At 41.5% G+C, this 27,743-nt stretch overlaps 1 protein-coding gene across 2 annotated transcripts; it reads right to left on the bottom strand.

The window, feature by feature from the left end:
* Positions 1–5,456: 5,456 nt before the first annotated feature.
* On the bottom strand, positions 5,457–27,736 carry ndufaf5 (NADH:ubiquinone oxidoreductase complex assembly factor 5). Of its 2 annotated transcripts, NM_001016398.2 has the most exon segments (11): positions 5,457–5,963; positions 7,141–7,223; positions 8,032–8,115; positions 11,916–11,976; positions 12,757–12,954; positions 17,668–17,707; positions 23,413–23,516; positions 23,595–23,642; positions 25,788–25,851; positions 26,675–26,715; positions 27,201–27,650. In NM_001016398.2, coding segments are annotated over 11 exon segments (1,173 nt in total). In that variant the 5' UTR covers positions 27,555–27,650; the 3' UTR covers positions 5,457–5,867.
* Between the last annotated feature and the right edge of the window lie 7 nt (positions 27,737–27,743).

The raw sequence follows: 27,743 nt of genomic DNA, 5'->3' as shown, positions 1-27,743 counted from the left end.
TTAGGGCCATTGAAAAGAATGAAACAGTAGCAAAATCCATCTTTTAAAAAACAGATTTCAATGCAGGGTTCTGCTGAAGGGGCACTATTAACAAATGGGTTTTGTAAAAAAAAACATGTCCCTTTAGGCTCCTTAAATAAAGAAGTATAAAAAAGTATAGGAGTATATTAAAAGTGTTAATATATTATATTAATCATTTTAAAAGCAGCTCCTCAGCTGACACTCAAGTATCATTCCAACTTAATCTGCATAAACATAACATAACACAGTTGAAGTGGTTGGTACTGGATTAGGTACATAAACTGCAAAGAGGTGGGGGTGGCTCTGCAGTATTGTCAGAGGAGGGACTAAAATATTGATGTTACAATTGTAACAACTTCTCCAAAGCTTACAGACAGCATGCAGGAACTACAAAACCCACAATTCATTGCACTGTAATGTTCGTTTCCTTATTGACATCACATGTGCAGGGATTTGGAGGATGCAGGCTAAGGCTGATGCCACACCAGGCGTAGGGCTGATTTTTTCGGCAAGCGTTTTTCCGCTTGCCGAAAATTTCAGCCCTACGCCTCGTGTGGCATCAGCCTAAAGGCAGGCTGAGGACAATCGACTACGGTTACAATTAAGTCTCAAAGTAGTCAGTCAGATCAGCAGGGGAACAGGGGGCCAGGGAACTGTTCCAAACCATATTATTACATTAAAAAGCATGAACAGGCTGCATATATTTTTATTGATGTATATTGCAAAGTTGCTTGAAATTATTTTTCAAAAAGCTCAAGTTGTGTTTGGGTTAAGTTCCCCTTTAATTCTTTAGCCTTTGTATACCCTCTCATTGTTTGAATTTGGTTTAGCTGGGCACCCAGGACTGGAATAAAATTTTTGCCATTCATCTAAATCCCAAAATGAATTCTGTATTTGCTGCATACATATTATATACTCCTACACCTAAGCATGTCTCTATATTCCAAGGGGAATATTTTACAAAGGGTAAAAAACAGAACTCACTACAGTATGCTAAACTGAAATCCTTCACTCAGTTCACTTGGATAGCATTTTTTGGCTCTTTCTTCACCCTTTGATAAATGTTCTGCTAAAAATCCCAAGCAAGTAAATAGAAAAGCTGTGAAATTCCCCTCTGGTGAACTGCAGTGAGCTCTGTTTTCATTCTTTTCTTCAAAATACCCCCTAGATGTAACTAACTCATAACTTCTATGCCTGTGTGTATCTCTGTACTCCTTGGCCTCTTTCATTTTTTTTTTAAATTCCATCTCAGGGCTCAGGGCAGAGTGCTGTCTTGAGGTACCTGGATGTGCTCATGAAGCTGGCAGGTGTCAAGATATTCCTTTAGACATTAACTCAGTATAGAGGGAAAAAAGTGCAGAATGTCATATTAAAAATGATAACAGCTAATATAGTAGCTGCCTTCAGTTACATGATTACTCAGCAAGGCACCACCACGAAACTACATTGAACGGCAGCATGGAGAAATCAGCAGATAAGAATAATCGTATAAAAGCAGCCAGACACAGCAGAGACAGCAGTCTGAGACTCACATATTCACATAAACTAAACCACTACTGCTAAATGGTACTTGGGTCAGTGCAATGCCTATGCTAGACTTTGGGACTCATTATAGGAAATGGAAAGGATCAAAACTAATGTAAAATTGCTTAGAGTTGCCTTCTGAGCACTTTTGCCAATGCCATTTTTTTTTAGATTTCAGAATATTAGTAGTTTTTTACACTACTCATATAATAAACTTAAACAACAGTGCCATCTGCTGGTCAGTTATTTCATTTCTCCCTGACAACTGGGAGAAATTTTCAGAGAAAAAAAGTTTTTTAACACTGCCCTGTTAAGAAAAAGGACAGAAATTCTAATGACTCTCTAAGCCAAGGCTGTCCAACTAAAGCTGGATGTGGCCTCCCTAAGGATTTTTTATGGCCCCTTGTTTGCTGCTGGGCTCTATGGCTTTGATATGTTCTGCCAATTGGTCAGGCTTGTTGGAAGAACTGACCAGTAGATGGCACTGTTGGTTCGGCTGCATTATATTACCAATGTTAATTGCTAATATCATGAAACCTCAAAAAATAATGAAAGTAATTAGCAAAAGTGCTCAGAACAGCACAGCACAATTTTACATTCATTTGTTTTAAGGCTTTCCATTCCCTCTAACAATACTACTTATTAGTGCTGATGACAATAGTTCCTATTCACAAATCATTTACCATTGCTAGTAACATGCAAACATTTTATACTGATTTAGACAGTGCCAGTAGAACATATTGCAAACTGAACTCCCATAACACCCATAGAAAGAACTTAATTCAACTGCTCATAATCCTGCAAAATGTCCATTGGTCGGCTGTTTTGATAAATGTGTCAATACATTAATGCTTTCTGACTATCAGGATAATACTACAGAACTGTTTGGGGAGGAGTCAGGTGAAGGCAGAATCTGCAAGCAGTGTGAGGAATAGTTTATGTATTCACGCTTTTATATGTCCATTATATTTTCTAACTCTAATTATCCAGGGACTGATCCAATTACCATCTTGGAGTCAGAAAGGAATTTTCCCCCCTCTGAGGCAATTTGGAGAGGCTTCCGTGGTTTTTTTTTGCCTTCCTCTGGATCAACTAGTAGTTAGGCAGGATTCATATAGAGATAAATGGTTGAACTTAATGGACGTATGTCTTACTCTGTTGCTATGTTCTAAGGCAGGATTACTCATGGTCAATTTCTGGTCTTCTAGCAACTTACCTGCCAGTGGGTTTGTCCCTTCATGTAGTTGGGAGCTCTAGGCCTCTCCTGTTGGCTGAGCTCACCATTTTTACCTCACTTAGCACCTCCATGGATAGTCTCTGCACAGTGTAAATTTTGGAAGCCTCTAGTGATACCTCCCTCTATCTGGGGTCCTAGATGGACAGCTCAGACCTGCCTTTTCTCCCACCAGTTTTACCTCCTGGCAAATCAGATTAATTACCAGTTACATTTCTTAATGGCACTGACAGGTAGGGGAGCTAAGTGGGAGCAAGTCTTCCCAGGAAAACAAAAGGACAATAGAAAAATAAATCAAGGCTAATGTCACAAAGTCTGTTTTTACTGCCACTACCCTTCAGAATCTGTCTAAAGCTAGGGATGTACCCAATACAGGATTTAGCCAAATCCCAGCACTTTTTTGAGGATGCCCTTAGTCATTTGAATTTAAAGCTCTGGAAAACTTTAAATGTGCAAATATGCAAATTAACATTCAGATTTGGCCAAATCTATTTTGGAAGATTTGATATTCGGCTGAATGTAAAAATTGGATTTAGTGCATCCCTATTTAAAATGTGTTTCTGGTACTGCAATTCCAAAAAAATTGCTATGGGATGCAGTAAGAGGCAGATAGGGTGGTATGACTGCCGCTGTTTGAGAGGTAGGGTTCGACACTGTGCTCCTATTTTAAAGTATAAATTATTTAAAGTATTACCAATTATTTCTGTTATACAAAACAATAATATTGTAACAGGGGTGTTACCATCTTATGAAGCTCTATTTTGCTGGGCTTGGGGACACCAACATTTGCTGAGAAGCTTTGCATTGTGGTGGGAGTATTAAGGCCATGGAGAAATGAAGTGCAGGCAGCCAGCCATATTGTGCTACACATTTCACCATTGTTTTCTAATAAGTTGATTGACAGTCTGAGAATTGGCTTGAGGCCACAGCCGATAGCCATTTAACTGTATCATAGATTTTAATTTTCCAAATCATCCTATAATGGAGTAGGAAATTTGTTAGACAGGCAGTGATAAAAAGATGCCATTAAGGAGACAGCTCTATCTTTCCCATCTAATAAAGCAAGTAATCACCTTGCTGGGTAATTGTGCATTCCTAGGCAACTTGTCCAATTTAGAACGTAACAAACTGGAAGTCTATCAAGACTGCTCAGATGTGTTCATTAATGGGCTGTCTATAAATATTAATCAGAACTAATTGTTAATGAGGTTATTTGCAAATGTGAATTTCACTCTTGTTAAAGTAGAAAACAGAGCTGAGGCCAAGGCTGCTCTTCTGGTGACAGATTTGTTTACCATGTAGTTACAAGTTGACAGATCCCCGAAGCTCTTCCATAATCTTAACAGTCAATTATTAAAGGGACCTCTTATCTGGATATCCTGGGATCAGAGGCTCAGCAAATAAGAGTTTTTAACAGTACAGGTATGGGATTCCTTATCCAGAAACCTGTTATCCAGACTTTGAATTATGGGAAGGCCATCTCCCATAGGGTCCATTTTAAATAAATACTTTTAAATTTTAAAAAATTATTTTATTGTAATAATAAAACAGTACTTGATGGAAACTAAGCTGCATGAATTCATACTGGGGGCAAAACAATCCTATTGGTTTTATTTAATGTTTAAATGATTTTTAGCAGACTTAAGGTATGGCGATTAAAATTACAGAAATGTGCCTTATCTGGCAAATCCCAGGTCCCAAGCTCCAAATAGTAGATCATATACACATGATATAATACTGACCAATTCAAGCAGGAGGGGCAGGATTTTAAAGGAACAGTAACACCAAAAAAATGAAAACTTTATAAAGTAAATGAAATATAATGCATTGTTGCCCTGCACTGGTAAAACTGGTGTGTTTGCTACAGTAACACTACTATAGCTTATTTAAATACCCTGCTGTGTAGCCATGGGGGCAGCCATTCAAGCTAGAAAAAAGGAGAAAAGGCACAGGTTACATAGCAGATATAATACAATAGTGTTTTATCTGTTATCTGCTATGTAACCTGTGCCTTTTCTCCTTTGAATGGCTGCCCCCATGGATACACAGCATTTTTCTTTATGTAAACTATAGTAGTGTTTCCGAGGCAAACACACCAATTGTACCAGTGCAGGGCAACAGTACATTATATTGGAATTTCTTTTATACGCTTGAATTTTTTGATGTTACTGTTCCTTTAAAAGGTCCACTCATGCATCTAGTCAATAAATGCAGATAGCTTATCTGCATATATAGGTGGATAAATGCTACTACAAATAATTTATCTGCATATATAGATGATAGTAACATGTAGGTTGGGTGAGTTTGGGCCAACATCCACACAGCCTCTATTTATAAGTGCCCATCTGATCTGCCCCACACCCTTTGGGATGTGTCAGGTCTATAAATAAAGGTAGGTAGTTAGGCATGGGCAGGTTAGGGCCAGGTGCAAATCGACTTTTTGCCAACCTGCACATCACTAATAGATGGATGACTGTTACCGAGAGTTTATCTACAATATAAGTGCATGGGTGCCGATACAGATAGGTAATGAGGACATTAGTAAACGGGTCCTGAAACAGACTTTTGTTTAGGATGTTTGTTTAGCAACAGCATGAGTGCAAAATGCTTTATCCCAAAGGAATTATTAAGCATATCAAATCTCAGTATTTTGGCAAAAAAAAAAAAAATCATGACCTGAAACCCACTGAGATTTATTCAAACAAATGGGAACATCACTGTGGGTTTCAGCTGAATTATTTGTGTGCCCCACGCAGTTGAGGTTTGTCAAGACTTTTTTCATTCAATCGAAATATTGTGCAAATCCCCCAAAAGTTTTGAGTGCTTTCGAGGTTGTGAAAATTGCTAAGAAACGCAATTAAATCTTGCCACAGATGATGAACATTGAATGAGTGCAACATTTGCAAGAATAATACAAGATCAGTAAAACTCCCCCATAATCAGAAAAACATTTTCACATAAAAACAAAGCTTTTTTTTAAAAAAACATAATATCTAATTTTATTACTTTATTTTCATAGAAAATAAATACTTCACATACTGAGACTCCTTTTTCTTATGTAGAACTCTGGAAGGAAAGGCAAGCACCACTATTTTTCTTCTGTTCTTGTTTCAGATACTATCTCCTTCACTTTTTTCAAATCACCAAAAGATACAGTAGCAGAACCCCTCTTGGCTGGCTTGGCCTAGAGAACAATGGTCAATTAGAAGTTAAACAATATTTACTGTGTTTCATTAAAGGAGAAGGAAAGTCATTTTGGCCTTTAAGGGCTCTGGCACACGGGGAGATTAGTCGCCCGTGACAAAACCGGCGAAAGTGTAAGTTGCCGGTAGGATGGCACACGCGGCGGCGCGATTTCTGCAAATCACCGAAAAAGCCTCGCGAGGCAACTTCGGCGATTTGCCGAAATCGCGCCGCCGCGTGTGCCATCCCACCGGCAACTTACATTTTCACCGGTGGGATGGCAGGTGATGGCAACTCGGGGAGATTAGTCGCCCGCGAACAGGGAGTTTTGTCGCGGGCGACTAATCTCCCCGTGTGCCAGAGCCCTTACTGCTAATAGATTTGCCACATTATTGTCTAGAACAATATATTTATTCTGCAGAAACCATTACCATACCTGAGTAAACAGTTTCAGAAGCTTTCTCAGTTTGCTTAAGATAGCAGCTGCAATTTTAGCTTTTAGCAAGTAGCTTTTTTACCTCAGATCATCCATCACAGGGATGGGATCATGTTTACAAAAAAAGAGACTAGAAATCCTGTGTTTCTTTTGACAGAGGACTCAGTGTAGCATTACTGTGAGTGCTTATGGCTGTATTTACATAGACCTTTCTGATAAAGCTTACTTACTAAGTTTCTACCTTTCCTTCTCCTTTAATTGCAGATGACCAGTTATAAATAATTCATGAAGGCGAGAGTAGCAAATAGAGAGGCGCAAGCTAAAATAAACAAATGTAATTGGACGGGTTATGAAAAGGACTGCTTACAGCTCGTGCCCTTTGAGGACCTGCTCCGAATCTGGCAATATTTAGTACTGCAGTGCCGCATACAATCCTCAGCTGTGCAAGGTCAAGATTATAACAGGAATGTCTATCTGCCCACAAATACATTTCTGAAATAGCACAGAGAAAAGCTGGCTGTGCCCTAGCCCAGGCATATCCTAAAAGACCATGTCAGATAAGGTCTTCACCTTCTAGACAACAAAAACTACACAGTCCCAGCTATAGCTAGTTGCACAGGTCATTTTAGTAAGATGCCATGGGGGGTACACTAAGACACTGTTGTCTTTTTACTATACACTGAGGGCACAAGGAAATGCACATCCTATATTACGGCATTTAAAATTAAATCTAGATGGTTACCTGCGACTCATGTGGCTTCCAACCAATCATATAATAAACCTGAAAGGTTGCCGGCACTGTCCCATCCTCCTCTCCATACATGTCTATGGATAAGAAAAACATTAAGAATGAATCACAAATTGTTCTCTTTAGCTTCTAATGTGAAAAATGGGTTGTGTGCTATGTTTGCAATAGTAACCTGTGTTTAACTCGAGTTCCCTGCATCTACGGCAATGGTTGATACTTCTTTGATCTAGACACAGCAAACTTCTATCAGGAAGGATTAATCTGTTCCCAAAAGAATTGGTATACTTATAGCAAGTGTTTAAAACACAATAACCATGGCAATGGACAGTATGGTGGCCCAGAGGGTATCAGCGGTGGGGTCCTGAGATTGATTCCAGCTAGGGCATGATTTGATAGTATTTTGTATGTTTAATCTGTGTCTGCGTTGGTTTCCTTCCACAATCCAAAAATATACAGAAAAATTACTGGCTCTTGATAAAATTGACTCTACTGTGTGTAAATGTGATAAGGACCTTAGATTGTAAGCGCTTCTAGGGCAAAAATTATGTATTGAAATGTGTCAGTGCTATGAATACCATGAAATAACAAAATTCTCATGCAATTCATTTTGAGACAATTCCTGGCCATTTGTTTCAGGGCTCCACAAGGAGGATCTATCAACAAAATTAATAATAAAAAAAAAGGGCCCAGGCTTCTAGATTTGCGTAAAAAAAAAAAATAAATAAAGTGATTTAAAAAAAACAAAACAAAAACCCCAAAACCTAGGAAATATTTATATGAGAGCTGTATCCCTCTCAGATTTAATTGTGCCCCAAATGCTGTATTTGAAAGCAGGGGAACAGTTACTCTTACTGCTATCAAACGGCTGAGTGGCTGGGTTGTTACCTTGATATATGGCAGCAGCTGCTATCATTGAATCCCTGTGAAGCAACGATCTTCTGTTCCATGCGCAGTTACTCTCCCCCATACCTGAAATAAACAAGCACCTACCGTTACAGAAAGAATTACTTTTAAAGAGGAAGCCAGGTCTATAGAACAACATGGAACTTTTTCCACAATTCCCACACTGTTAGCCCCACAGAACCTAAGTTGTATGTAGTGCTGGAAACACTGAAATGCCAATATCACTACTGATTTATGCCTTTTCTAGGAAGGGGCAAGCAACTGCGGGAAGTATATAGAATAAGATAAGGGGGTATCCTAAGGGGGTATCCGCAACATATTGGAGGCCTCATTTGCACAGCCTATATTTTGCACTTTGCATTCTGGCATCTGCAAAAGGCCTTTGGATCCTGAACTAACTCCCTTCACCTAAGAGCCAGATTTTTCATGTGGTATTCCCAGAATGAAGATCATAGATGTGCACACTCAACAATGGGTATTTAGCTCTGGGCTCACAAATTACTCTCTCTCCCCTGCATTAAGCTTTCCATGCACAATTTTCATTAGTAATAACATTATCATTATAATGCAACATGCTTCATTTGCGCTGAAACCATAAAATCCACCCAAAAAGGCTCAATATATTATCACTACTCCGTACAGTATGCAAGGGGAAATGCAATAAGTAACCCACAGAACCAATCAACTGGTCTCTTATATGAAAGCAAGCATATGATTGCTAAAGGTTAATATGTAGATGTAATATAGCTTCAATAACTGGTATATGCAGGCACTGAATACATGAGGCCAGTGCAGGTATAATGATGGCAATACTCAGTGACGAAGGAGGCAATCATGAAGTTCCTACTCTTGATCACTTGTTAGCCCCATAGAGAAATGCCCATGGCAGATAGGGAAAATGGTTCAGGCTGGTAAGCATGCTGCAGAAGGCCTGATATATTTTATATAATTTCTATGCATTTTTTTAAACCAAAGCTAAGGGATACAGCACACAGCTAAGTGGAGAAGCACAATGAAACACTGATACATACACACTTCCCAGAAAAGCTTGTTTTTTTGTCTGTTTTTGTCTGTTGCTTGCTATGGGAATCAGTTCTGGGCATGCAGAGTGTTTTGGTAGAGGGCTGTGTGCCATCGGCCTATAACCACAGTATAGTTTAAGGAGAAGACCTAAGTATTTGCCATATAGTGCCATTATCGGGTTAAAGTGCCTTATATTTGCCCTATGACACATGTAAACAAAGTGTGATATTGGTACATAGCAATGCTTCCAATTTCCAAGTTCCCTTTGGCATTGCTTTCCACCTAATTATTGACATCCCTCCCTGCTGAGTAATATTACCATACTCTGGGGAAAACAAATACAGGCTCTTGGTGTACTTTACAAACACTGCCTGTTATTGCTGCCGGTGTATAATTAATAGCCGCATTAGCGTTATTTGATGCAAATAGCTGTTAGACGTTCTGTCTCTGACACTCGGAAATGCTGACTGGTGCGCTTCTTGTCATCTCTGTGAATTGCAATTCACTATTTAACATCTTACACCAAGTGCTTCCAGTGGAAAAATGCACCTTAGGGGAAGAAACCCGTTCATTAATTGAAATTGGATTTACTACAGCCCTTCTAATTACAGGAGGATATAAAGTTACTGCTCTTGTGAGATAACAATAAGCCCCTGCTACTCATTACTTACTGTACTGGCTAAAAGAGTTTCCAACAAATGGGACCGGGTAGCTAAACACAGAATATGTTAATTAAAAGAAAAATCTTTACTTTGGTAAAGAATTTTGTTATAATTTAACAAGATTAATTTTATAGACCTTTTATAGTTCATCTTTTGGTCAGTGCCCTGTTATCTCAAAATGAGATTACATTGCCTTATTGACTATTCTGTTTTACTGCAGTTCCAGACATATATTACCTTAAATTATACTGTATTTGGTCATCAAGCTGGGCTTGCTAGATAAGGGCAGTACATAAATGTGACCTATAACTGCAGTTATGCCACGGGACACAGTTGTTTTGAATGAGCACTAAGGGCGAAGACACACGGGGCGATTAGTCGGCATGACTTCTAATCAACTCAGTCGTGGCGACTTTTCGCCCATTGAGTATAATTGCGTTGCTGCAATAAATCATGTGTGTGTTTCCGTTGCATGTATTAGTCGCCGCAACTTTTTAAAAAGTCACACGACTAATGGCCCTGTGTGTCTTTGCCCTAAAGGGTATGTCTTTGCTCCCCTTAGTGCTCTAGCACTTGCTTCTGGGACATTAATAAATAAGGTCCCTGATTTTTGCCAGTATCTTTTAGTAGTTAGAGCCACATACAGATACACTGTGTGTGTGTGTGTGTGTATATATATATATATAAATATATATATATATATATATATATATATACATACATCTTTCCATCTGTCCTGTTTTTTAAATTATGTATTTTTTCCAATTATTATACTTTCTATTTTGTTTATTCTAAATTTCTATGAATCCCTATGCTCAATTTTGTAAAGTGAAACATTAAATTCCACTTAGAAGCTATTGCTAACCTTCTACTTAGACAATGAAGTCTGGTTGAAAAATAGTTACATTCAAAAATGGATAATTGCAGAACCAATAGGTTAATTCAGAAACTGTAACAAAAGGAAAACAAAGATCAGAACAGGTCCTTTTACGTCAACAGAAGCTGTGGGAAGCAGAGTAATTGCTTCCCACTAAAATGTAACTCTGATGAGAACTTCTGCCTGAATTGAACTAGCAGTTTCATAGCAAAAATCATTGATGGATGGGGAGCAAGTTTTAACCCTTTCATTTAAGGCCAAAAAGTCCTAATTGTTTGTGTATGACATGAGCTTCCTGTTATCAACATGACTGGTTCTACTAAACAAAACAAAAAAAAAAAGCAAGCAAGCATATTGTTGTAACAGAGACCCATGGCAACAGTATTGCAAAATGAAATACTTTAGGAGCCATCTAGTGGCTACAATTGACAGCATCAGCCACAACTCATTTATTTGCTCTTACATTTTCAGCAAAAATGAACGTCATTTTCAGGGCACTTTTTTTTAGTAAAAAAACGTATACTGTAATGCTAACTTCTGTCCCATGAAGGATAATGAGAATTTTATATTCTTTAAAGGTAAACTCTAAAAATAAATATGGCTACAAATGACATATTTCATATAATAAACCTGGTGCACCAGCTTAATATTCAACATCTCTATAGCCCTACTGATGCAGGCCTTCAAAGTTGTGCACAGGAGCTCCCCATCTTGAAGCTTGTTATGTCATATTTTGTGAGTCAGTGACACCGCACATGCCCAGTGAGCTCTGGGCAGATGCGGACAAACTAAGCTTAGGGATGTCGCAAATGATCAAGCAGAAATTAGGTTTTCCTGCGTATGGGCTGAAACTACAGGGATGTATAAATGAAGACATTAATCACTAACTTATTATGGCATACATTGTGCAAATCACTATTCTAAAACATTTTCATGCAGACTTTATTATTTAATAAAATGTGTTGTTCTGATGTGCTCCAGTTTGAAATTTTAACAGATATCTGATTGCTCACATGGGGATCATATACAAACACGGGGCAAACTAGTACCTGGGCATTAACCAATATCACCCAATCCGATTAGCTTTGTTCAGCCAGCTGCAGGTATCAAATGAAAGAAAACATTTCATTGGTTGATATAGGTTACTGTCCAGGTGCATATTTGCATTGTATTGATAATCAAGCCTGATTAACTTAGAACTAGGCACTGGGGCAACAGGATGAAGATGTGTAGCTAGAGGCGCACTGGGTTACAGCTTGGGCAGAAATAGTTGCTTAGATGTCAACAGGACACTTGGTACTTACCTTGCAAATCTTTCATAACTTCAAACATCCCTGGATACTGAATCTGAATTTCATCTGCATCCTGCACAAATACAGAACAGAGACTGGATTATACACATAGGGCCAGGAAAGGAAAAATACAAAAAAATGTAAAAATAAATGACAGTGATGAAGTGAACTGTAGATTAGCAACAGATGGAGTGGACAATCATAAGCTTCTGCTCATTTGCATCCATGGGCCTTAGATGTTAGTTAATGCAGGGGGACCCCTGGTGGCTATATCATGTATTGCTTACACAGCCTGTGCTGCTGCAAAAGGGAAAGAAAAAGCAGAATGCATAAAAAGGGGGTCAGTAATAGAAAAATTAAGTAGCCTTGATAAGCTGTACATACGCAGCATATTAGCCAGCCCTTTATAGCTAGACCAAAAAAGCATTGCTGGTCATGCTCCTTTAAAGGTCTAGCCCCCATGCTGCCATCAAATCTCTCCTAGAAATAGGCCACATCCTCTCTTATTCTACTTCTCCGTAGTGGCCAAAACAGCTACAATCAGCAGCTGAATTACCTTACTGTGCACCTTACAAAGCCTCCTCTTATATTGTGCCTAAGGGCTATAGATTTTGGTGCCTTTATCTACAGCTCGTAGTACATGGTTATCTTACAAATGGGGAGCAGGCCCAGAATGGCAATCTGTGGGTTTTGGCAAATAACAGAGGGGCAATAGTAAGATGCCACAGACAGTCACTGTTTAGTAGGCTGGTGGGGGGCTGTGTGGGGTTCTGTGTACTTGAAATGCCAGGGCCAATTTTAAATCTCAGTCCAGGCCTGGTGGGGAGTGGCAACATTTTACTTTGAACATTACCACAGTCAGCATGTTAAAGCCGGCACGTCCCATGAGGTTTCCCAGATCAGTTACAGCAGTGAAGGGAGATATGTGGGGTGAAAAGCCTCCTTCTCTTTCTATCTCTGCCAGTTGTAGAGAGCAGCGGAGTTCAAACAAGGTTTCACCGCCATACATGGCGCCAATGAATACTCCATCTGGTTTTAAGATGCGATGTATCTAAAAGACAAGATTATACTGGTTTATAGGGGCATTCATAAAGCTGTGTTCGGTAAATAGTATCAAAAGGTAACTAAAGGGGCGGTTCACCTTTATTAGAGTTTGGAAATACATAAATAGATACAGTCATTTAAACCACATTTGCAATTTGCTTTAAAGGAGAAGGAAAGGCTAAGTCACTTGGAGGTGCCAAAATGTTAGGCACCTTCAAGTGACTTAGATCGCTTACCTTGTACCCTGGGCTGGTGCCCCTGTTAGGAGAAAAAAGCACCAGCCCAGGGTACCTGTAGGAAGCGCCTCCTCCTTCCTTTTTTTTCTGCCGGCGAAATCCGTGGGCCGGTGCATGCGCAGTAGAGTGAAAAGCCGACTTTCTTGTTTAAGTTCAGTTAAGTAGGAAGCGCTCGCTGCTACCCCGGGCTGGTGCTGTTCTCTCCGTACAGGGGCACCAGCCCGGGGTAGAAGGTAAGCAATCTAAGTCACTTGGGGGTGCCTAACATTTTGGCACCCCCAAGTGACTTAGCCTTTCCTTCTCCTTTAATTAAAAAAAGGATTGTTTTCAAAATAGCTACCTGTAAAGTTTGTGCTGCATAAAGCTGATGTCAGATGCGGCGTATTCTCAGCAAGCTAAAAAAACGCCCTGCTACTGTAAATGCGCCCTACCTGTGCCTGCACCCGAATGAATGAGATACACTTGGGTGCAGGCACATGTAGCCGAAATATGCATAAAAACGTGAGAAAATGCGAAGTCTCACGTTTTTATGTGTATTTCGGCTACATTGTGCCTGCACCCGAGCGTATATCATGCATTCGGTACTGTGCCAGCCAGGGGACTCATATTGTAGGGGGGAGCAGGCAATGCTCACTTCTCTGCACGTCCCTTGATTGATCTAACTGGCTGAATTACGTCAGCCAATCAGATCACAGATATGTAAATGAAATGTGTATGTGCAGTAGCGATCGATACCTGCACTTTCTCAACCCCTTCCTCTGCTGCTTGTAACTTCAGAATGATGTGGACAGGACCTTATACAGCCAAGGTGTCAGCAAACCCCGTCTTGGGCAAAGGAGAGACCCACTGATCTATGCAGCACCAGTTTACAGGTAGCTATTTTGAATGTGATCCATTTTTTTTTAATTGAACCAAATTGCAAATATGATTAAATGAGTGTATCTATTTATATTTTAAAACTGTAATAAAAATGAACCACCCCTTTTAATACGGTGTTGACCACAAGGCTGAATTAGAACAATATTGTCAACCCGTAGTTGGAGATATCAGGAGAAGATCCGCCAAGCGTGTGGATCTTAGCGTGTATGGCAACCTTTATACTGCGGAGGATGTTGCTACTTACCTTCATCTTAATGAAGGCTAAAGGCATGATGGGATTAGATATGTGGGGTGAAAGAGGTTGCATATATTTTCACCTATATTATAAGGTAACAGATATGTATATATAATATAGAGCAGAGGTTTGCAAACAGTAGGGGCCCAGAAACATGGACAGCAGGGAAGCCAGGAGCAATTCAGTTGATTTGAAGGCCAAAGCTTTACTCTCCAGGATACAGTGGCTTGCAAAAGTATTCGGCCCCCTTGAACTTTTCCACATTTTGTCACATGACAGCCACAAACATGAATCAATTTTATTGGAATTCCACATGAAAGACCAATACAAAGTGGTGTACACGTGAGAAGCGGAACGAAAATCATACATGATTCCAAACATTTTTCACAAATAAATAACTGCAAAGTGGGGTGTGCGTAAGTATTCAGCCCCCTGAGTCAATACTTTGTAGAACCACCTTTTGCTGCAATTACAGCTGCCAGTCTTTTAGGGTATGTCTCTACCAGCTTTGTCAGATTAGATGGACAGCGTTTGTGAACAGCAGTTTTCAGATCTTGCCACAGATTCTCAATTGGATTTAGATCTGGACTGTGACTGGGCCATTCTAACACATGGATATGTTTTGTTTTAAACCATTCCATTGTTGCCCTGGCTTTATGTTTAGGTTCGTTGTCCTGCTGGAAGGTGAACCTCCACCCCAGTCTCAAGTCTTTTGCAGACTCCAAGAGGTTTTCTTCCAAGATTGCCCTGTATTTTGCTCCATCCATCTTCCCATCAACTCTGACCAGCTTCCCTGTCCCTGCTGAAGAGAAGCACCCCCAGAGCATGATGCTGCCACCACCATATTTGACAGTGGGGGTGGTGTGTTCAGAGTGATGTGCAGTGTTAGTTTTCCGCCACACATAGCGTTTTGCATTTTGGCCAAAAAGTTCAATTTTCGTCTCATCTGACCAGAGCACCTTCTTCCACATGTTTGCTGTGTTCCCCACATGGCTTGTGGCAAACTGCAAACAGGACTTCTTATGGTTTTCTGTTAACAATGGCTTTCTTCTTGCCACTCTTCCATAAAGGCCAACTTTGTGCAGTGCACGACTAATAGTTGTCCTATGGACAGATTCCCCCACCTGAGCTGTAGATCTCTGCAGCTAGTCCAGAGTCACCATGGGCCTCTTAGCTGCATTTCTGATCAGCGCTCTCCTTGTTCGGCCTGTGAGTTTAGGTGGACGGCCTTGTCTTGGTAGGTTTACAGTTGTGCCATACTCCTTCCATTTCTGAATGATCGCTTGAACAGTGCTCCGTGGGATGTTCAAGGCTTTGGAAATCTTTTTGTAGCCTAAGCATACTTTAAATTTCTCAATAACTTTATCCCTGACCTGTCTGGTGTGTTCTTTGGACTTCATGGTGTTGTTGCTCCCAATATTCTCTTAGACAGCCTCTGAGGCCGTCACAGAGCAGCTGTATTTGTACTGACATTAGATTACACACAGGTGCACTCTATTTAGTCATTAGCACTCATCAGGCAATGTCTATGGGCAACTGACTGCACTCAGACCAAAGGGGGCTGAATAATTACGCACACCCCACTTTGCAGTTATTTATTTGTAAAAAATGTTTGGAATCATGTATGATTTTCGTTCCACTTCTCACGTGTACACCACTTTGTATTGGTCTTTCACGTGGAATTCCAATAAAATTGATTCATGTTTGTGGCTGTAATGTGACAAAATGTGGAAAAGTTCAAGGGGGCCGAATACTTTTGCAAGCCACTGTATATCTAGAACTGCAGAGGTCAGTCACTAACATGTTATAATGGCAACCTTGTTGGGGGCCGTCTAATGTTGGACAACAAGCGGAAGCAGAGTTTGAACCCAGAAAAGATCTAAAATTCTCAATCAAAATTGCTGCAAAAATGCAAGAGAGAATAATCCCCATCCCCCATAGGGCTTAGCATATTCCTAGAGCTGTGATAGCAGGGCAATGAAGGTCAGTGATAGCAGAAACACTATGGCTGCCACAACACCAATAGGGGAATCATTTATCAACACTGGGCATATTTGCCAGTGGGCAGTAACCCATGGCAGCCAATCATTTTGTTGCAGTCATTGTTCTACCTGCAGCTGGCTGAAAAAGGCCAATCGCTCATTGGTTGCTATAGGTTACTGCCCACTGGCAAATTTGCCCAGTGTTGATAAATGAGCCTCCAGGAGATTAAGTGAGCTGTTCAGTGTCACAATGCGATGCCCCTTGGATTTTAAAAAGGGTCCCTATCATGAGATCACTTAACCCACAGACTCACTCCTATCTAGGACAGCCAGTATACTATGTATTTGAGCTACATTTAAGAACCACGCATATGCATATGCACGCATTTGCATATGCGTGATTTCGCCTTCCCCAGCTACAGGTTCGGGGCTCTGAGCACCTGAACCACTTCTGAACAACGGTGAGTTCTTTGTATTTAGGATTTCACATTGTGAGAGCTGATATGATGGTGTTGGGAATTTGACCTGGATCAACTGTGAGACAGATCCGGGGTTTATACCCCTGGATCTCTCTTTTGTATTTGGTACGTTTTATTTACTTGATTTCCTGACATTTGAGACATTTAGGTTAAATTAATTGAGCCATTTCTAAGTTTAGGTTACTACCATTTCTTAGTTTGTAGTTTAACATTTAAGAACCAGCCTGAAACTTGCTGAAAATCAGCCATTAGCCTACATACAGTCTATTCACTGCGATGAATAGATATTAATGAGCTATGATAGATGTAACATGGTGGTGGAAATGATAATGTGGTTACAAGTTAATTCAGCAGACTAATATGAAAGCTGCATAATAGCAGTAAGGCTAAGGTAATTGTGCTAATTATGTAACCATCAGGTAGGAAGACAGGCTGTGTTAGGAACCTGTAATTTTGGTAGAAAGACTATTCTAACAACATTCACACGTCACATGATGTGCAGATGAAACTGTGTACCTTTCAGTCTAGGTACAAAAGGAGGTCAGTACAGTAAGATATATGGTAAGCATTTCACTGACTTCACTGACTTCAAGGTTGCCAGTCATAAAGAGACTTATCATTATGGGAGGATATGCTATGTCTATAAATGGTTGTGAATTGACAAGGGCAAAAGGGGAAACAAGAATATGATGGTTCACCCTGAGAAAAGTAAAGGAAACAGGCAGGCAGGGACAGACAGCAAGCAATTAAAATGGCAAAAAATGACACAGGGAATACAAAGAAGGCAGCTACTGTCCAAGTGTCAAAGGGGAGATCAGAAAAGATCAGAGACAGAAAGAGGGAGGGGAACAGAGAAGTGATAAAGAGAAAAAAAGCTCACTGTGATGTATTGAATTTAATAATACTCACCTCTTGGAAAGCTCGTGGCAGATCATTCACCCAGTGCAAGCTACAAGGAGGGGGGAAAGCCACTGAACATATTAATAGGGCAGTGTAATCCCAAAAATTATTTCTGTTAATTTCTGACACTTTAAAAGGAGCCTTGAGAATTATTACTGATGTTATGGCAGGAACAAGAGCTTACTGAAAGGTCTAGTTATCCCTACTGCTAAAAGAACTCGTCTAGGCAGCTGGGCAAAAATTTTCATGGTCAAGAAAATCCTTAGCGCCTTCTAATATCCTGATAAATGGCAGCAGTGGGTACATTATACACAATATCTAGCTACATAATTTGCTTTTAATATTTGCATGTATACAGGGTCAGGAATACAAACTATCAATCTCAGACAAATATGTATTTATGTTTCTACACAGGGGCATATTTATCAAAGGGGAGGTAGACAGTTCACTACTAATTCTCACAATATAAATACATGTACTGTACAGTGAGTCGGCGGGGGTGTGAAAATATACAGGCATGTACAGATACTGGGGTATCCACAAAATTACTGCAGTGTTACTTCCTCAGCAATTAGCTCTAAATAGTAAACTGCACCAAGACAGTCATAATCTGGAACCCAAAGTTACTCCAGTTTTATGTATAAATCCCCAGTGAGAAGATGCATTGCCAGAGCAACTAGCACGCATTTGGGATTATATAATAAAATACACTAAGGGGCACATTCATTAAAGTATGACAGGTCCGATTACAAATAATTCATATTTTCTAAAGTTTACAACATTTGTGTATTTTCTGCGTTATTTTCGTAAATTTGCGTGCCTTTTTTGTACTTTGCGACAATTTGCACGACAAAATCGTATTTGTCGCAATGAGTACGAAAGTTTCAGATTCATTCAAGCTTCGGTATTGTGACTTTCCTTGGGCCAGGTTGGAGCTGCAGAGTGCCATTGAGCCCTATGGGAGACTTTCCTTGGGCCAGGTTGGAGCTGCAGAGTGCCATTGAGCCCTATGGGAGACTTTCCTTGGGCCGGGTTGGAGCTGCAGAGTGCCATTGAGCCCTATGGGAGACTTTCCTTGGGCCGGGTTGGAGCTGCAGAGTGCCATTGAGCCCTATGGGAGACTTTCCTTGGGCCGGGTTGGAGCTGCAGAGTGCCATTGAGCCCTATGGGAGACTTTCCTTGGGCCGGGTTGGAGCTGCAGAGTGCCATTGAGCCCTATGGGAGACTTTCCTTGGGCCAGGTTGGAGCTGCAGAGTGCCATTGAGCCCTATGGGAGGCTTTCCTTGGGCCAGGTTGGAGCTGCAGAGTGCCATTGAGCCCTATGGGAGGCTTTCCTTGGGCCAGGTTGGAGCTGCAGAGTGCCATTGAGCCCTATGGGAGACTTTCCTTGTGCCGGGTTGGAGCTGCAGAGTGCCATTGAGCCCTATGGGAGACTTTCCTTGGGCCGGGTTGGAGCTGCAGAGTGCCATTGAGTCCTATGGGAGACTTTCCTTGGGCCGGGTTGGAGCTGCAGAGTGCCATTGAGTCCTATGGGAGACTTTCCTTGGGCCGGGTTGGAGCTGCAGAGTGACATTGAGCCCTATGGGAGACTTTCCTTGGGCCGGGTTGGAGCTGCAGAGTGACATTGAGCCCTATGGGAGGCTTTCCTTGGGCCGGGTTGGAGCTGCAGAGTGCCATTGAGCCCTATGGGAGACTTTCCTTGGGCCGGGTTGGAGCTGCAGAGTGCCATTGAGCCCTATGGGAGACTTTCCTTGGGCCGGGTTGGAGCTGCAGAGTGCCATTGAGCCCTATGGGAGACTTTCCTTGGGCCGGGTTGGAGCTGCAGAGTGCCATTGAGCCCTATGGGAGACTTTCCTTGGGCCGGGTTGGAGCTGCAGAGTGCCATTGAGCCCTATGGGAGACTTTCCTTGGGCCGGGTTGGAGCTGCAGAGTGCCATTGAGCCCTATGGGAGGGGCCGGGTTGGAGCTGCAGAGTGCCATTGAGCCCTATGGGAGACTTTCCTTGGGCCGGGTTGGAGCTGCAGAGTGCCATTGAGCCCTATGGGAGACTTTCCTTGGGCCGGGTTGGAGCTGCAGAGTGCCATTGAGCCCTATGGGAGACTTTCCTTGGGCCGGGTTGGAGCTGCAGAGTGCCATTGAGCCCTATGGGAGACTTTCCTTGGGCCGGGTTGGAGCTGCAGAGTGCCATTGAGCCCTATGGGAGACTTTCCTTGGGCCGGGTTGGAGCTGCAGAGTGCCATTGAGCCCTATGGGAGACTTTCCTTGGGCCAGGTTGGAGCTGCAGAGTGCCATTGAGCCCTATGGGAGACTTTCCTTGGGCCGGGTTGGAGCTGCAGAGTGCCATTGAGCCCTATGGGAGACTTTCCTTGGGCCGGGTTGGAGCTGCAGAGTGCCATTGAGTCCTCATTGAGAATCATGCACCGAAGGATCAAAGTCAGAAAGGTTTTCGCTCTGTTTACGATCGTTCGGATAAGAAAATTTGGTCACTTTCGGATCGTACCACAATATTTTCGTCCAAGCACGTCGCAAAATAAACGCACATCAGAAATTTTCATATTTAATGCGAATTTTCGCAAATTGTACTCTTAATTCGTACTTTAATTAATCTGGCCCTAAGGGTCAGATTTATCGAAATGTGAGTTTAGAGCTTAATGCATAAAAACTCACCCACATTCTGTTCATTCCTATGGGATTTTAATGTATTTATCAATGGGTGAAAGTTACAAACTCAACATTTGATAAATACACTTCTAAAAATCCCATAGGACCCATACTGACCTATTAATTACATTTATAAACCCATACTGACCTATTAATTACATATATAAACCCATACTGACCTATCTATCCACTCACATACAGACCCACACTGACCTATCTATCCACTCACATACAGACCCACACTGACCTATCTATCCACTCACATACAGACCCACACTGACCTATCTATCCACTCACATACAGACCCACACTGACCTATCTATCCACTCACATACAGACCCACACTGACCTATCTATCCACTCACATACAGACCCACACTGACCTATCTATCCACTCACATACAGACCCACACTGACCTATCTATCCACTCACATACAGACCCACACTGACCTATCTATCCACTCACATACAGACCCATACTGACCTATCTATCAACTCACATACAGACCCATACTGACCTATCTATCCACTCACATACAGACCCACACTGACCTATCTATCCAATCACATACACACCCTTACTGACCTATCTCTCCACTCACATACAGACCCATACTGACCTATCTATCCACTCACATACATAAACCATATATACCAACCTCAATACTAACTGTAGATATTATTATCACAATAGCTTTGGATATTATGTTTGTTCAAGAACTCATCCAGGCCCCTCTTATAGGCATTAACAGAATCTGCCATTACAACATCACTAGGAAGGGCATTCCCCAACCTCACTGCTCACTGCCTGCGCTGCTTTAAATGAAAGTTCCATTCCTCTATTCTAAAGGGATGGCACTGGTTGTTTTTATGGGAAAAAAGAACACCCCCTATCTGCCTATAATCCCCTCTAATGTACTTGTACAGAGTAAGCATGTCCCCTCGCAAGCACCTTTATTTTTCCATACACCCCCAACCTCGACAGTCTAACCTCATAGTTTAAATCTTCCATCCCCTATACCAGTTTAGTTGCAGTCTCTGCACTCTCTGCACTCTCTGCACTCTCTCCAGCTCATTAATATCCTTCTCAAGGACTGGATAATGGTAATCTAGATCAGTGCTGTCCAACTGGCGGCCCGCGACCCCCCTCTGTGTGGCCCCCCACCTGTCTGGCTGCTTTGATGGCTTACTCTTGTGTAAGCTTTAAATGGTATCAGTACTGTGATTAACTGCCCCCCCTGCATGGTTCTGTAATCAGGCTGTATTGTTTAAATATGTAATCCCCTGTACTGTTCACACCTTTTAATCTCTGCATTGTTCACCCCCTGCAGTGTTCACACCTCAGGCTGTAATCACCCACATTGTTCCCGTGTTCACACCTCAGGAGCAGTAGAAACCCCCAAATAATCCCTGCACACTACAAAAAGAACATATACTGAGGTGGTACTGCAATTAAAAGGTTTTTTAATATATAGTTATTGTGCAGACTGTAGGAGCAGTGCCAGCATTGTGTCACTGTATGCTGCCTGTGTGTGCCATACAGGCAGCATAGGGCAAGCAGAGTATGGCACACACAGGCAGGGTAGGGAAGGCAGAGTATGGCACACACAGACCAAGTTTGGCACAAACCAGCCAAGAATGGCACACACAGTGAAAGTATGGCACACACAGGCAGGGTAGGGAAGGCAGAGTATGGCACACACAGGCAGGGTATGGCAGGCAGAGTATGGCACACACAGGCCAAGTATGGCACAAACCAGCCAAGAATGGCACACACAGTGAAAGTATGGCACACAGGCAGGGTAGGGCAGGCAGAGTATGGCACACTCAGGCAGGGTAGGGAAGGCAGAGTATGGCACACACAAAGGCAGGGTAGGACAGGCAGAGTATGGCACACACAAAGGCAGGGTAGGGTAGGCAGAGTATGGCACACAGGCAGGGTAGGGCAGGCAGAGTATGGAAGGTTTTTGCTGTACTACAACCATTAATATGGGTATGGTCATGTGATAACATGGGTGTGGTTTCAAGTGGGTGCGGGTTCAAAAAGGGGAGTGGTCAAAACTGGCTTCCATTATCGGCCCTCCACCACGTAGGTCGGAAAAACTCCGGCCCTCGGTACAACAGAAGTTGGACAGCACTGATCTAGATTAACATATTGTAAGCATTCAAATATTTTTCCACTAAGGTTCTTGGTAATTGTTAAAGTAAAAAGTAAACAGGCATCAGATAAACTATCGTTAATAATACTGATAACTACTTGTATTTCTATATAGGTGGTCAAAAGAAACATTAACAAATATTTGGAATGCATTTATTAAGGTAAAAGAGTGACACCATGCGGATATTTGAAAAATTGCAATACTTATGTTCTATGCCAAATGCCACACACCACACACAGAACCATACACAAGAGAGCTGGTTAGGACTAATGTGACTATGTTTAGCCTCTGGAGCTCTGAAGAACTCACAGTGATGGCTGAAGCTAAAAAAGCTACAGTGTCGCTGATCTTAGTCATCTGGTATACTGAGGTTGGCCTCCCAAAAACAAGTACTATCTAAGCATAAACTGGCAGGTTATGAAAGTAATAGCAAAATAGGGAAAGCTGGGTTCACCACTACATTTTTAACTATTAGGTGGGGGTGCAATGAGGCTGTGACCACACAATTCATATAGACAAAAATGTATAATGAAGCAGTAGAATTCTTAATGAATCAGATTAAAGCGTGTGTAGGGCTGGCCAGACCAGGGATAACATAGTTGGCCAGCTTGAATATATAGACAAACAATCCCTGTTTGCTTAAAGGGGAGGACATTTTTTGGTAGCTTAATGCACAGAATGTCTTAATGTCATACATATACATATATTGGTGAGTGCAGAAGACCTCTTGTTATTATTTATTTGAAGTTACGAAAGCAAGACATTGATCAAAGCAAAAAAGAAACTTCCTAGAGGCACAACAACATTTTTTTGGCTCATAAGTTGTTAGCTCCCTGTTATGGAGCGTCAGTAGATACATGGTACTTGGAGGCACAGAACAACATTTAAACTCTTCTGCATGGGTGTGATATATACAAAAAGGAATAATAATACCTCAGACTGCTCACAACAAGGTCAAATGTGTTCTCTTTAAAAGGGACAAATTCTTCATCAACAATAACTCTCACAGATGGAATTTCCGATGCAGCCAGGTTTCTCTGCGAAGAACGAGTAGAAATTAGCACACGTGAAAGTGCTTTAACAGCACTAGCAGCAGAGAAAGGCAATTGTCTTACCAAAGCCTTCTCAGACAGGTCTGCATGGACAAATCGCTCTACGATATCCTACAGAGAGAGAGAGAAAGGTAAATATAATTAATCTCACCCTGCGTCTAACAGAAGCAGAAACAAGTCACATAGTACATGGTTGGATCTAAGGAGAAAACCTTTGCCATATTTTTCCAAACAGTACAATGTGGTCACAACACCACTGTAAATCCTGAACAGGGGGCTTTACACATAACTGCACACAGGAGCCAAACTGGTAGCCACCTCAATGCAGAATATTATATGACTATTTGCTTTACTGATTATTTATAGAAATCTAAAGCGAATGCAAACTTCACTATTACCTACAGCAGGGTTGTGGGCCAGATGTGTCCCTCCAAAGGTTTTTTTTTGGCCCTCAGTCTGCTCAAGTTCTCTACAGACTGTACTGTATGCCATCATTATTTTAATATAATCTGTCCCTTGAACATGCTAATAGTTGGGTCACTACATGTAATCAGTTGTACAGCACTGGACTACAGTATAAATTCCTTTTCAGCATAAATACATATGGTTTTCATCGGGCTGAAACTGTGGCATCCAATGCAGAGGCTAAGGAGAAAGAATATAAACATCTAAAAGGAGCTCTGAAAACTTGTGGGTACCCAGACTGGGCCTTCATCAAAACCAAATCAAAGACCAACAGAAAGACCAGACCTACAAACAGAAGAGTGGAACACAGCAGGCGAAACAACATAGTCATCCCATATGTTGCTGGAACATCGGAAAAACTTAGGCGAATTTTCAACAAACATCGCATTCCTGTGTTTTTCAAACCCAGCAACACCCTGAGACAAAAGCTGGTGCACCCGAAAGACCCAACACCCAAGCACATGAAAAGTAATGTGGTCTATGCTGTCCAGTGTAGTGAAGAGTGCTCAGACTTATACATTGGGGAGACAAAACAACCTCTCTGTAAGAGAATGGCCCAACATAGGCGGGCAAACTCCTCAGGACAAGACTCAGCAGTCTATCTACACCTCAAAGAAAAAGGTCACTCTTTTGAGGACAGTAACGTGCATATTTTGGACCGAGAGGACAGATGGTTTGAAAGAAGTGTGAAAGAGGCCATTTATGCCAACCTGGAAAAACCATCCCTGAACAGAGGAGGGGGCCTGAGACACCGCTTGTCACCAACATACAATGGCGCGTTGACATCCTTACCCCGGCAGTTTCACAACAGTTCACACTTCCAGTCATGTACTTTGAAGGATTAACACCTTCATCAATGAGAATCTTGGTACCATTGTGATTGGATCATACCTTCTTACACCTGTCAGTTTCAGCTAACACCTAACTGAACAAGTTCAATGGAACCATTGTGATTGGATGTCTGTGACTCTACTACCATCAAGAGTTTAAATACCGGGGAATTCCCTACCAGTCATTTGAACTGAAGAAGCCACTCGGATGAGTGGTGAAACGTTTTCAAGAAAAACTCAGAAAAGTCCAGTTGTTTTAGACTTAATTCTACTAGATACTGTATATGGTTTTGGCTTAATCGTTCCAGTGTCAGTGGCACTGCACATGCTCAGTGTGCTCATGGTACAGTGTGCTCATGGTACAGAGCTGAATACTAATGAATTCTAATACAGAATGCAATAGTAACTAATTCTGATGTGAGTCAGACTGATTATTAATCAGCTTTTACCATTCAATTAATACATTTATACATACAGGTATAGGATCCGCTATCTAAAAACCTGTTATCATTTTTAAAAATGATTTCCTTTTTCCTCTGTAATAATAAAACAGATCTTTGTACCTGTGCCCAACTAAGATATAATTAATACTTGTTGGAGGCGCAACAATCCTATTGGGATTATTAAATGTTTAAATTATTTTTAGTAGACTTAAAGAACAGTGATGCAAATTATGAAAAGATCCCTTATCTGGAAAATCCCAGGTCCTGAACATTCCAGATAAGAGGTCCAATACCTCTATATAAACTGTTTATTATGAGTTGGTACACCCTAAGCTCATGCAACAAACAGCCCCAAAGCCAATGCTATGTTATAAATCAGCCGAAAAGGTGGAGAGCTGCTGTTGGCATCTTTTAAAATGTTTTGTTTTGTTGAGCTTTTTTCTTTAATCATTTAATCAAAAGGAATTTGTTGGTGCCTGTCTCCTAAATATCACATTGATACACAATATTACACTTACCTTTGTTAAATGCTGTGAAATGTAACCCCTTCCACTACCAAGATCTAAAGCAAAAGGAAACGTCCTGAAAATGACATGTGACAGAAAAATAAGTTGTTTTTAACTTTCTCCAAAATTTGTTTTTCTTTTGCCTCATTTATCTAGTGATATTTATCTTACAAGAATGTCCCCATATTTTGTACTGAAACCCTCACTACTCAATCTGCAAATATAGATAGGAGTGTCTGTGGACTAAATGAACCAGAATCTGTTCCTAGACACTGTCACACTCTAAATGAGTAGTTCATTTTTAGACTAGATAAGTAGTTCATTTTAGACGATAGATCTCTGCTACCACAGGCGACTAAATGCTTTTCCACCGGCAACAATATGAATCGCCCATGGAAAGGCCTACGTGTCACTTTGGCTTTCCTAAGTCGGGCAAAGTTGCCTGCATGAGGAAACTTCAAGCGACTTTGGAAAGCCGAATCGATACATGGGCCTTTCCACTAGCGACTTCTATTGTTGCCAGTGGAAAAGAATGTTGGAGCGGTTAGTCTTTCAAAGGATGGGGATTATTGTGCACCACCTGTAAGGCAAGCTCTATTAGACATTAGGCAAGCACACCTAGAAATGGCAAAACTGTCGGTCTGTCAGAGCAGACTACTGCCTGCAGGCAATACTTAAGAGTCAACATCAATCACATTCTTGAACAGTCTCTGAATGGGGTCACACACATTTTCCTGAACAATTTGGACCAAAGTTGCAACATAAAGCACCTTGCTGTGTTTGCTTCTGTGGCCACACAACACAATGGGACCAGTCTGACATAAATGGGTACGACTGGGATCTGAGAAATCTGAACAAATATCTCAGGCCGACTAAACAGTGTAAAAATGGTTTCTTACCTTGCTATATCAAACACTCGATCAGCAATTCTTTCTCCCACCTGCATAAAATGGAAAAACAATTCTGCATTATGTATTTATTTTGATACATTACAGTTAATTTTGATACATGCAGAGACTGCACTCCTTTCAGAGTAGCATTTTAATAAATCTGTCGTTAGCTTCATTAGCTATAAATAAGCAGCTTTAAAGAGAGCAAGATGTAATACTGAGGTGCAATGACAGTAGAAACAGCACCGATAGTTTTAACAAGTAAATGCTAATAATGTATAATATTTTTTTTTTTAGTATCAGTGACCATATATTTATAGAAAAGTGTTAAAACTTTTGCCTTAAAATAATAATACTTTATCATTGGGAAAATAAGTGGTCCAGCAAAGGTAACATTATGCCTGTGTGCAGAAACTACTTCCTTTCTGGTAAGCAACATTGGGCAGTGTTGCTTTACGGCAGAGAGCCTAGTTATACTCGGAGCGTCAGAGCCCTGCCTGTGTGTGACACACATGTGTTTCCGGCTGTCACTTACCTCTTCCCTCAGATAGTCACAGTGATGGGCCCCGGGCTGTGACACTGCCCAGTCCTTCTGTCTCCTCTTCATCTGCCGGTCAAACACATTGAGCGCACTGGCCGCTGTGGAGCTGGCCGACCTCCTGCAGGGAAAGCTGGGCTCCGCCCCCAGCAGCCCCCCATAGCCCATAGGCGCCTTCTCTCCACTTTGGGTGCTAGGGACTAGCTGCGCTCTATTGTGCCGCCCTTGGGTATAAGGGGCCACATGCAATTCCCTTGGCCACCCCTGGGTGCTAGCGGCCACACGCAGGCTCCTATAAAGGCTGAAGCATCTCTCACACAGTGGCAGCCTCCCCGCACTAGTATACAGCATCTCAGTAACCCCTATCTCCTGGGAATAACCGGTCCTTGGCCAGTAACCTGCCCTGATTCATTCGCCTCTGGTACCCCGTTACTTTTGCTCATTGAGCGCCTGCCCCCCGATTCTGACCTCTAGCAAAGGACGCAGTCCTATAGGAACATTAGGAGATTTAGTGCGGCTTCTATATTTTTGAGCCCTTCC

This window comes from Xenopus tropicalis, chromosome 5 (genome assembly GCF_000004195.4).
Source record: "Xenopus tropicalis strain Nigerian chromosome 5, UCB_Xtro_10.0, whole genome shotgun sequence".
Taxonomy (NCBI): domain Eukaryota; kingdom Metazoa; phylum Chordata; class Amphibia; order Anura; family Pipidae; genus Xenopus; species Xenopus tropicalis.
Note: the sequence above shows the minus strand (reverse complement) of the source record. Positions and strands in the feature narration are given on the sequence as shown.

Excerpts from the sequence above, each read along its gene's own strand:
- ndufaf5 (XM_012962997.3), bottom strand. The coding sequence starts at position 27,554 with ATGCTGTATACTAGTGCGGGGAGGCTGCCACTGTGTGAGAGATGCTTC. Across the intron at positions 25,852-26,674 it reads CGAGTGTTTGATATAGCAAG|GACGTTTCCTTTTGCTTTAG; the intron begins GTAAGAAACCAT and ends TGTCATTTTCAG. Across the intron at positions 7,224-8,031 it reads AGCTGCTGCCATATATCAAG|ACATGTATGGAGAGGAGGAT; the intron begins GTAACAACCCAG and ends TCTTATCCATAG.